Here is an 11928-nt window from a genome sequence, read left to right on the forward strand (position 1 = left end):
CCTCCTCAAAAAACACATGTACATTAGGTACAGTGCCCGCATTTCAGTTTCTATTTGTGTATGGTATTGTAGTCTAAGCATATTAGATATTGAGAACACATTCAGTAATTTTTAGCAACAGCTCTAAAAAAAAAAAAAAAAAAAAAAAAAAAGTACAAGCTACTAGTTAGATCAGACATGATTTGACGAAGTGTTATATTTTGGGGAAAAAATAGACATTTAGAAATGTCATTCAGTGTAGCAAATATGACCAAATCACCTAATATATAGGTCACTGAACTGCTAATTCAGTTTAAATGAGTGGTCAGGCAGGTCTGTTTGTTAATCTAGCTGGGAAACCCTAAAGGCAGTGGTTTGGTGTTGTGTGATTCAGGCTGAGTCAGGACCTGGCTAAAGACCTGGCGATCCTGGCCCGGGAGATCCACGATGTGGCTGGAGACGGAGACTCCCAGAGCTCTTCTGGCACTGGGCCCAGTACCTCCCTCAGCTCTGTACCCAACACCCCTGCATCAACCATGTCAGCCAGGGAAGAGGTAACAGCCAGGCTTCTTCTGAATCACATTCATTCTGTGCTTTCACAAGATTAGCCACATGTTTCATAGCTGTTTTTCCAGTAGGTAAATGTATTAAATATAAAACCAGGAGAGTTGATTTATAACTTACAACATTGGCCCAACAGCTTTGAAATACAGTACTGTTGGGGATTTACACTGTCACAATTAGTTGATATTTTGTTATGTCCTGGTTAGCTTTGAAAGCAAGATCAGTGTACACTGCTGGCTCGTTCCTGTCATTGGCTCAGCCCTCAGCCAGTGATTTAGCATACTTTCAGTTAAGAGTTAAAGCAATTCGAAGAAAATGCATTGGGGGAGGGTGGGTGGTCATCGTCATTCATATTGTCAGATTGACTAATTATGTCTTAAATGAATTATCACTTTACAAATGGCCAGGCACTTCATTTTAGTACAGGTCTGTATGTTACAGAAAGACTAGTGTTGTTTTTAATAAAATACAATAAATGTTGAATTTATCATCTCATTTTTATTTGTGGTATGGTTTGATTTTCATTTGTTTTTGTTCTTGTGCGCAGAATGCATTGCCATCACCACAAGCAACCCTTTCATCACAGGTGCACACACCTTCTTTCTTTATTTATTTTTTACTTTATCATTGTTACCTTCCATTACTGAAGTCATCAGTGTAAGTACTTTCTTTTTTTCAAATTGAGAAAAAACATATTTGAATCTTTTACAAATACTGCAGTAAGGGGGTCCCCTAGTGACTCATCTGGTAAAGACACGACCGCATGGTGTGCAGGGGCGAGTCAAACAGTCAGGTGATTGCAGGGGACCGGGCTGTAAAAAGCCAGTAGTCTTTGCTCACCTTATCACGCTAAAGCTTGCGGACATCCAACCTGTAAAGAGGCAATAGATCACTGGATCAGAGGCCGTGGGATCGTCCACAGAACTTCAGTTCATTGTGGGGATTGCTTCACTGATGGACCATAAATTGTACATTATAAATTAGGGAGATAAAATGGGGGTAAAGAAATTGGGCACACTATTTAAAAAAAAAAAAAAAAAAAAAGAAGAAATGCTGCAGTAAACTAAATATGTTGACACTATCCCATTGATTGTGCCAATTCACAAAAAAGTACCAATTACTAAGTTCAATTTATTCACGTATGATTGAGTTGCTTAAAACACTTGCAAGACAAGGCAGTTTGAAATGAGCTGTGCTTGCGCTGCTGGCTTCAGTTCCTGCTTGCTTGTTGCTCTTCCTGACCGCGGTTCCATACAGTAGCCTCTTAATCATTTGCGTTTCTGTTGGTTTGCAGCTGGTCCAGCACATTCCCGAAGCCAGCTTAAACTTTCAGAAAGTCCCACCAGGTTCAACAGGGCTCAAGAAGGAACTCGACCAAAACATGAATGACCGTGACTTGAAACGTCGCTCTTGGAGCAGAGAAGAGGTGGGCAAATATCAAGGACCGGAAACCTTCCAACTCTTTCAGCAGAAATACCACTAGAACCTATTCAATAGCCTCAGTGCCTAATGCAGATAAAAAAAAAAAAAAGTTTTATAATAAAGATATAAGGACCAAAGACAAGGTCTGTCTGCTTTGTTGAGTGCAGTTACTACTCCTGGACTAGCAGTCTGATGTTTTGGAGAGGTGCTATTTGTTTAGTTAAAGGGCTCCAACATAATACCTCTTAGAGAAAAAAAAACCCCCCCCCCCTAACAACGTGATTATTGCACTATTATGTGTATTCTGAATAATTTAATTAAGTCAGGATTTAAATTCAGTCTAAATATATATATATATATATACATACATACTGTTTATATATATATATATATATATATATATATATATATATATATATATATATATATATATATAAGATCTGTTCATAGTGACTGTGTCATTATAACATGGTAAGGAGGTCGAACATGTCATTTCAAATCACAGTACTTACTTTTTACATGCATTCTGTTTAATCCACATTTTCTATGAAGACTACCAAGTCTACAAAGCATTTTTTTGTTGTTGTTTTTTTTCTCTCCAATGAAGAAACAAAATGACTCCCAAGACTGTGTGCAGATTGATGTCTATGCAGCTGTGATGAGTGATAAGATTGTTGTTTTATTTCCAGGTCATTCTGGACAACCTGATGCTAAACCCTGTGTCGCAGCTCTCCCAAGCCATTCGAGAAAACACAGAGCAACTGGCAGAGAAGATGAAGTGAGCATTAGCCTTTACATTTCATTCATTTATAATCCCTGGCAACCGGGAATAAGGTGGAGGTCCTTTATATTTTTACCTGTATAATCATATTGTGGCGAAGCTTGATATTCGACAGGGTCAGTGTGGTTTCTCAAGCCAACAGATTTGTTTGTTGCACTCTATACTATACTGACCAATACCATAGACAAGCAGTTGGATGAAGAATGCAAGCTATGGGTGCATTTGAGATATACTGGTCAAGGTCAAGAAGACTTAACTTAGGAACTGCTTATCACTTTGGAGCAGGCTTGATGGGTGCAGGGAGTTGTGAGTAGAAATAACTGGTACCAAATTTCAAGTCAATCTCCTGGGCAGGAAGGATAAATACTGCTTTATTAAGCCATCATACAATAAGCATTAAGTGTTGGGGCACCCCTGTTGTATTTACTGCTGCAAACATTCTGAATTCATATTGCAGCTCTAACCAAAATCCAGTACAGCAGGAGTACAACCCAATAAACAGACACAGAAACAGGTTTCATTTAGTAAGTGAACCCGTCTCCCTAATTGTTAATAATAGGGTGGAAATAAGACTCCTATTACATAGCAGTTTCACCCATTCCAGGTTTTACTATGAGCTCGTTTCTGGCAAATGTAATGGGCAGGGAAGGCACCCAGTATAAATTATTATTAGATATTGTGAACTTTAAAATAGGATAAAAGTAATAATTTCAATTTAAAGGAGCATAAAAACCGTAAACGTCACATCTCTAGGAACAACTGAACAGCCTTGTCTGCACATTCAGCTTCTACAAAGGATATTGCATCCCTAATGTTTTCTGTTTTAATCTGAGAGACCCGATGTTGTGTTTCAGGATTCTGTTTCAGAACAGAACAGGAAACTGGCAGGATATTGAAGCAAAAATGTATTCTGAAAACGAAGTGCCGATTTTGAAGACGTCAAACAAGGTTAGACATTCTAAACTAGACTTTGGGATGCAAAAACAGTGTGAATTTCTTTGTATATTTATTTAGGTCTTAGTACCTTCTTTGAATACAATATATCCCTTATAAACGTTTACTGTGGTAATTGTGCAGTGTAATCCATCTTTCAGATGAGACGTAAAACCAAGGTCCTATTGTAAATGACTGCCGCAACAGTTGTTAAGGCATAGTTCACCCCTAGTCTCTAAGTTGCTTAAGATAAAAGCGTCTGCTAAATGTCTAATAATTTACTTTGCAGTTTTCCCATAGTTATACCATGTATTTACCAGTTTATTGTGCTGAATCCACTAGAGGGAGCCATACTGCCATTAAGAGAGAATAAACAGAAATGCATGCCACACGCAGTAGGAGTATCTGTTGTGTTTCCAAGTTTGTGGGTAGGATTTGAGATGGAATGAATAAATAAATACAAAAACACAAAATGTAGAGCACTAAATATTTAATGATGTAAAGGGCCAATTCCCATCTCGCTCAGCTGGAAAATGTCATTTGAAAAGGATTAGGAATCCTATTTAGCATGCCATAATCCAGCCTCAAATTTAACACAGAAAACAAGGACTAGCCAATGGATATGTGCATGCTGGCAGTTTTGCCACTATCAACTAACTATGGTATCAAAACTCATCAAGAAATACACTACAGTACTGAAATAGAACTCTTATTTAATGTAGTGCTACTGTATTGTAATTATATGGGGTACATTCTAAATAGGCGATGAAGAGTAATAAACAAGGTTTTCAAAAACATTTTCTAGCTCATGCAGGTTTGTTTTACTTTATTGCAGGTATGCCAACTTTTCAGGTTTTTGTACCTAATTCACTTTCTGTACTGTAGGTCAGATTTACTTCAGTGGTCAAACCATCTGGTACTGAACCACTGATGCAAGCAGACCGTGTGACCACCTGCACTGAAAGTGGTTAGTTACCAGAAACGGCAGTTTATACTTTTAATCTGTGGTGATGTACTTGAAAATAGCTGTGTATCATGAAAAGCAAGCAAAGAACCAGGCGATTGTCATATTTCATATTGATATAGTAATACATTTGAACTGGGCTCCAAAATTGGATGGAAAAACAGGGGCTAACAGGGCTTTACCCAAGCCAAAACGACAACAGTTCTGCTGATAAGAAGGGATGAAAATGTTTAAAGCCTTGTTTCTCCTTTAACAGATGGGACTGTCCAGCCCTGTCTCTTGTGTAACTGTACCTCTGTCATTTTGCAGGAGATCATGTCGATTCTGAAAGAGCTGAGAAGAGTTCAGAAGCAGTTAGAAGGTCAGTGAAAGTTGTTGCTTCTTCTTACCTCCCTTATTGAGACGGATGTCTTTCACTTTAGTTAACCAAAAAGCTACTTGCATACCTGGAAGGTGGATTTAAAGTATTTTATTTAGCTGTTTTAGCTCAGGCGTGGGGGTTGTTTTGAGCTGGACATTATTAGTGAGTTAATAGGTTACATTGATGTGCCCTCGTGTCAGTATCATGGAAAATCTGGCATCTGCATAGTGTGTATTATCTATTCAAAATCATTTTAGCTGCTGTACCATACCTATGATCAGCAGGGTATCATGCAGGCAGGGCCAGGTGCTAAACCAGTTTCAAACAACCCTCAAGATTGAAGCAGTTTTGCCTTTTTGTATCAGAAGCCCAACTTAATATGATAAGATAAAATCAACCCAAACCCCCAAAAGGCGCCTGGTTCCTCTTCTTGCCATAACATGTCTGATTCCGCATTATTCACAATCTGTTTCCTGTTGCAAAGGTAAGATGGGCAGTAACTAGAGTGTGTTCAGGTACTGATCGGAGCCTTGCTTTGTTTTAGTAATCAACACTATCATCGACCCCAGCGGAAACCCTGACCTGGGATCCAGAGCCTTCTCGATTGGGGCTCCCCCAGCCAGCGCGAGAGGCAGGACTGGCCCCAGTGGGAGTTCTCCTCGGGACTCCAAGTCTCCTGCACAGCGAGGGAGCTGCCAGTCCTCAAACGCCAACACCAGGGGAAAGAGGGAGGCATGCGCTGAAGAGGAGAGCTACATAGTCTGAGCGTGTGCGTGTCTACACAGTTGCTTCTCACGTGATTTGGTGTGTGACGTCTGTGTTGTGTATGAATGGATGTGGATCAAAACTTGATAGAATATCGCTGTAAATTGCTGACACTGCACAAAAAAATAGCTTGCTTTTATGAGTGGATTGTAAAACAATGTATGGCTTTTTGTTTTTGTTTTTAAAAGGCAGATTATCACTGTGGGGCAGCACATAGTCAGCATAGAGGCTAGTTTGGAGCACAGTAGCTTGACAAATCCTGTGGAAGACAGGTATTGTAGTGCCATATCAATGTTATTTTTCATTCTTTATTAAAGAACAAGAAATTAAAAAAACGGAAAGCATGCGATCCAGAGTGACCCACTACATTACTGTGTTGTGTGACCACTTCTAACTGTTACAATAACCAGAAGGACCAAGTTTTGCTCTGCGTGTCACAACTGCTGCTCTCAACCTGAAGCAGTGCAACAGGCAGATTTCTGTTTAATGAACGTCTTCAACTAACTGTCTGTTAGCATGTAGCACAGTGCCATCTGCTGTATGGAACTTGAATCTGTTAACGAAGGAGCTTTTTAAATTGTTGCCAATGGCCAGCTGTATCTTCTATCAATTACAGCAGTGGTTTTCTGTTATCTTAATCCACTTGATGGCTTACTTTATTCACAAGCAGTCTGTCTCTTGTATAAAATACATTGAACATAATGGTATAGTTTTATTTAGCACACAAATAGAAACCGCAAAAAAAATAGGGAAACACTTTTACTGACAATAACCACTTTCAAACAGTCCCGAATTGATTCCTCTTTCGTTTCTTTGAGTCTCTGAGGGTTGACACAAATGTATTGAACAAAATTTGGTTAGTCCCACATAGACATACTGGTTAGCTTTAAAAAAACATGGTTAATAAATAAAAAGTATACCGTTTGCAAAGACAGCACTGTTCAATGTTCTTCATGTCTTAAACAGGGCATATGAAGTAATTTGATATGGAACACTTTTCCAGAATCTCTGTGGCTTGGGGATGGAAAGAGTTGAACAGTGACAGAAATGTTTATAAAATAAAAATGATGGAAAGATGACTATGACAGGGTTTAAGGAGACAGTATTTAGACATGACACTGCTTAGATTATTAAAGTAGACCCCATAATAACAGACTCCCTTCACAGTATTTTGGCTAATAATAGTAAAGGCTTAAACACTGGCAATACATCCTATTAGAGAACATCCATCCTGCAGCTAACATCTACTTGACATTGCATACAAGCTACTCATTGGACATTCCTTCCATATGGTTCCAGCGTATTGTAGTTTTAGTTAAGGTGCTACGGTTCGGTGGACGTAGTTTGTGTTAATTTCGTGACACTTTTTTTTTTTTTTTTAGCAGCACTTATTTGGTTTAAACTGAAGGTATTCTGTTACTGTCTTGTAATATTGAAGAATGTCATTTTGATGAATGTCTTTTAAAAACCGAAGGGCACTGTTTTCTATCTTGTTACTCAAATACAGCGGAGTTTCCCCTTCTCAAATGTGTCACCCATAAGAGCATGAAGCCAAAGAGCAAACATGATGCTACCAGCCATTTTCTGCCTTAAACCGAGCAGTATTCTTGGTTGTTGAGAACATATTTAATTTATGTTGCACTTAATTGTTGGCTGTTTCCTTTTCCTCCCTCTCCACTGGATTATTCTTTTTACCCCATTGCAGTATGTCATGTAATCCATTTTCAAAAATAGAAATAGAAGGGATTCCCTTTCTCAAAGACTAAGTTCTGGGTTTTGTTGCACCAATATTGAGTTTGCAATTTTGTCAAAATCTACTTTTTAACTAATTTGAGCCTAAATGCTGGGACTCTGCATCCTTCCTCATTCTATTCATGTGGCAAAGAGACCTTTCAACTCTGCCAGCTCCGTCTACTTAAATATAGATCGAGAGAGTAGGTGGGGTTGGCAGAGCTGAAAGGTCACATGAGTGAGGTAAAGGCAGATTATGAGAAATTATAACTTGATACTGCAGCAACACAACCAGATCCACTCAGAATGACTATCACCATAAAATAAAAAATCTAAAAAAGCAATTCAAATGAAATTGAAGCTATTAGCTCTATTCATCTTTTACACGATGCCCTTAGCGACAGTGCATAATTCAAAGTGGGAGGAAGCTAGTATGACTGGAGCTGAAACTACTTAAACGAATGTTAAACTGCAAAGCAAACCAGGCCTGAGGCGTGCATAAATATCCTTCTTTATAATAATGTAGAAAACATTAATTCTACTAATAATTGTATAATAAAACTGATCATGATTGCAGTTTCTAACAGGTCTGTAACTGTCATGGTTCACGAATTAAGAATTTTAACAATATGGGTGTTTAAAGTGGAGTCCCCATCCATTGTATGTCCTGTTGTGCGATTCCTTTGTTTATCAGGTGTATGGAATGTAAATGTGTAGGAGTATGTTACATATTAAGTATTTTGATTACTCTTCTGTTTATCTGCACTACATTATTGGAAAGCCACTGGATGCCTCAGCTATCCATGTGTTGAACTGCACAATGGTTTTTCCTTTTAACTGAATTGAAAAAAAAAAAAAAAAAAGATTGTATATCGTGAATGCTCTAGTCTTAGATCACCAAATGTGCACTTCCATGTGGCAGACACCCTGCTGTGTAACCATAACCAACAACTGTTCAATATCACATGGACCTCGGTTAGAAACGGAGCATTGGTTTGTACTTTGTAGCTGAAGTAGAAGTGAATTTCCACAATGTAATTTGTAACTCAGTACTTGCAGCATAGTATGTGTATATATTGATTGTGTTTAAGGGTGCACTGGATTTTTTTTTTTTCCATTTTAAACATTAGAGAATGTATACGGTGTCTATTCTGCTGCCCTGTGCTGAACTGTGTCCACCTGAACAATCTATTGCTCTGATGTGGCTGCTGCTACTACCAATGTGAGATGTCTTCACTTGTTCCTGGATTAAATCTAAATGATGGCGGCGCCATAGCCATTATAAAAGAATAGCTATGGCACCTCCATTAACTTTGATTTCATTCAAGCGTGGGTCATTGTTTTAGTTTTTTCCTGCATGTAACATACATTTAAACTGTATACAAAAAAAAAAGCAACTGGACACTATCACTTGAAGTCTGTAGAAAAAACAAAAAACCAAAACAGCTGGTTACCATGACTAACTGCATATCCATCCGTTTTTTCCTCACTTATGTTTTCTTCCATGAACAATCTAATTTATATGTATTCCTAAGTTCTTTCTGTTTTTTTTGTTAAGTTTTATTTTTGTTGTACTTTTTGGAAAAAAAAAAAGTTTAATCTGTTAACAGAGAGGTTATACATATCATTGTATGCATTATTTGAGTATGGATTTAATTTTATTATGACAAACTGATTTTAATAAATTGTTCTCAATCACTGGCTTTAATGCCTTTCTTTGCTTCACTGGGTTCATTTTACATTTATTTCCAATTTTTATGGACAATACAATGACATCCTTATGCTTTTCTGGGTACTTACAGTGCCTTGCATAAGTATTCAGACCCTCATACAGTTTTGTTTTTAAAGTTTTTTAACTATAAGTTTTTTTTTTAAACATTTTGTTGCTTTAAAGCTTGCAGTCATGATACTTTGAAGTAGGAATTAATATGTGTTATATACACAACCTACTCCACACATTCAAAGCACAAACAAAAAGAAAGAAGTAAATAGATAATTAATATGAAATAAAAATGGAAAGTCATGATTGCATAAGTATTCAAACCCTTTGCTGTGGCAAACCCAAATTAATTCAGGTGCACAAAATGACCTTAACGAGCCACACAATTAGTTGAATGGCCTCTGTATGTGTAATATTAGTGTTTCTCATGATTTCAGAATAAAAACACCTGTCTCTGTGAGGTTCTTGGTCAGGTAGTGAATTTCAAGCAAAGACTCAAAGCAAGTCAGGGATAAAATCATTGAAAAGCACAAGTCAGGGATAAAGTCATTGAAAAGCACAGTTCAGCAGTCTCCGAATATCCCTGTGAGCAGAGTCTACTCAATCATCAAGAAATAGAAGGTGCATTGTACCACCCAGACACTACCTAGATCAGGCCGTCCCTCCAAACTGAGCAGCTGGGCAAGGAGGAAACTGGTGAGGGATGCCACTGTGAGGCCAACGACAAAAACTTTGAAAGAGCTAAATTCAATGGCTGAGATGGGAGAAAATGTGCATCAGTCAACAATATCCTTCAGTTGGTAGAGACTTACTCAAAAAGACTTGCGGCTGTAATTGCTGCCAAAGGTTCTTCCACCAAATAGAGTTGACGGGTCTGAATACTTATGCAATCAATATTTCAGCTTTCTCTTTAGTTTTTGCTGACATTTACTGTAACTTATCTTACCCTTGGAAGTCTTCAGTTTGAGCATTCAAGTTTTTAATAAAATATTAAGTTTAAAAAAATGTATGCATCATTTTATAATTTCACATAATGGGACACCATAGGAAGGGTCTGAATACTTTTGCAAGGCACTGTATAATCTGGCAGCAAAAAAAGGGAGGCCGAAATATTAGGAAGGCACTCTATGAAACCACATATTAAGGGTAACACTATATGAACATGACCAATATAGGGTTTTGGGAATAGCTAGCATGGGTAGCATTTCTAAAAAAATGTCATCTATACAAAAGTTTTTTGGCTTTGAAAAGGAATGAAATGGGACTTCCTTTTCAACTGTGCCTTTCATCAAGGGGGTCCGAGTGGGTGTGTGGTGTGCAGAGTGTCATACAGTCAGGGGAGCACAAGTTTGCATCCTGTCTGTGCAAAGTGGCCAGTGTTCGCTGGGATTCCACAGGCAAGTAAAACTGGCAGGGACTGTTTCTCCTCATTGTGCTTCAGTGGACCCTACCAGCCAGGTGCCTGGTGAGCCGAAGTGGAACACCAGCTGGGCAGACCTTTGTCCTCTAGGAGCCGGTAGCTCGCCGACATCACATCTCTGGTGTAAAGAGGCGATTAGCTTGGTCGTGGGATTGGACCAGCTTTCCAAACCCTGGTCCTGGGGGCACCTGTGTCTTCTGGTTTTCATTCCAATTGAGCTCTCAATGACTTAACTAAACCCTTAATTGAACTAATAACTTGCTTAATTAGACCCTTGTACCTGTTTTTAGCTCTTATGCAGATTTCAAGGTAGCTATAACATTTTATAAGTAACTTGAACTCTGCAACTTTTTCGGTGTCGAGAACAATAAAAAAGGTCAAATTAAGCAAATTATTAGTTCAATTAATGGTCTAGTTAAGTAATTGAGAGCTCAGTTGGAATAAAAACCGGAAGACACATGAGGTCCCCAGGACCAAGGTTGAGAAGCCCTGGATTGGAGGATGCTCACTGGCCTTCAGTTCAGCTGCTGTGGGTAATTTTCTGCGTGAGGGAATGTAATTGGACAGACATTCTAAATTGGGGAGAATATCTGGGATGAAATATTTAGGCCCTCAAAATTCATCCAAAAAGCACTCTAAAGCATTTTGCAAACCTTGTACAAGTGAACCATGAAGCTGGGGCAAAACAAGGCAGTTGTTTTGCACCTGTCCTATATAATCCTGCGAGAGAAAATCAGTCAGGAATAAACCACCTGAACTAATTTCAACAAGCGTGTCAACAACATACATCTCCAACGCGGCTGCAAATACTAAAACTTCAAGCTATCAGTATCCTGACAAAGCAGATCACTATGAAGAACATTTACAGTATGCATGCATAAATAAATTAAAGTGTCCCCTTCAGAAACAGGCAAATGATTTAAATAAGCAAAATGAACACAAGGGCAATGTCAAAAGTATACTGAAAGTGAAGGCCAGTAACTTTCAAGGTTATACTGAAATGTTAAGTAACTTTTCATTTATGAAGTGAGCAAGGGGATTTAAAATAGGGAACAGATTCCTCAACAGAAGATTCCTTATATGTATGCTTAAACAATCAAACTGAATTCTCTAACTCCTCCACTCTGATTACATGTTCTCCAGTATGCTCACAGTCACTAGCCTCTCTGCACCCACACACCCAGCTCTGCACATCTGCCGGCCTGGCAATGACGTTCAGAGGGTTTCCAGTAAAATCCCCCCCACCCCCACTATCTGGATAACTGAACAGCGTTAGAGATACCGTGAA

At 38.5% G+C, this 11928-nt stretch overlaps 1 protein-coding gene across 6 annotated transcripts in view; it reads left to right on the forward strand.

Annotated features, from left to right (window-relative positions):
* The window catches only part of LOC121329771 (centrosomal protein of 170 kDa protein B-like), a 52794-nt gene extending 43591 nt beyond the window's left edge, over positions 1-9203 (forward strand). For 4 of the 6 annotated variants that reach the window (XM_041275547.1, XM_041275549.1, XM_041275551.1 and 1 more), the window contains 7 exons: positions 374-533; positions 1091-1129; positions 1838-1969; positions 2655-2743; positions 3601-3694; positions 4953-5004; positions 5549-9203. In XM_041275547.1, coding sequence (XP_041131481.1) covers positions 374-533; positions 1091-1129; positions 1838-1969; positions 2655-2743; positions 3601-3694; positions 4953-5004; positions 5549-5769 — 787 coding nt within the window. In that variant the 3' untranslated portion in view covers positions 5770-9203. The remainder of the gene's footprint in view (positions 1-373; positions 534-1090; positions 1130-1837; positions 1970-2654; positions 2744-3600; positions 3695-4952; positions 5005-5548) is intronic. The other 2 variants (XM_041275548.1, XM_041275550.1) reach the window with 1 other exon arrangement.
* The last annotated feature ends 2725 nt before the right edge of the window (positions 9204-11928 follow it).

This window comes from Polyodon spathula, chromosome 17 (assembly GCF_017654505.1).
Source record: "Polyodon spathula isolate WHYD16114869_AA chromosome 17, ASM1765450v1, whole genome shotgun sequence".
In the NCBI taxonomy this organism is placed as follows: domain Eukaryota; kingdom Metazoa; phylum Chordata; class Actinopteri; order Acipenseriformes; family Polyodontidae; genus Polyodon; species Polyodon spathula.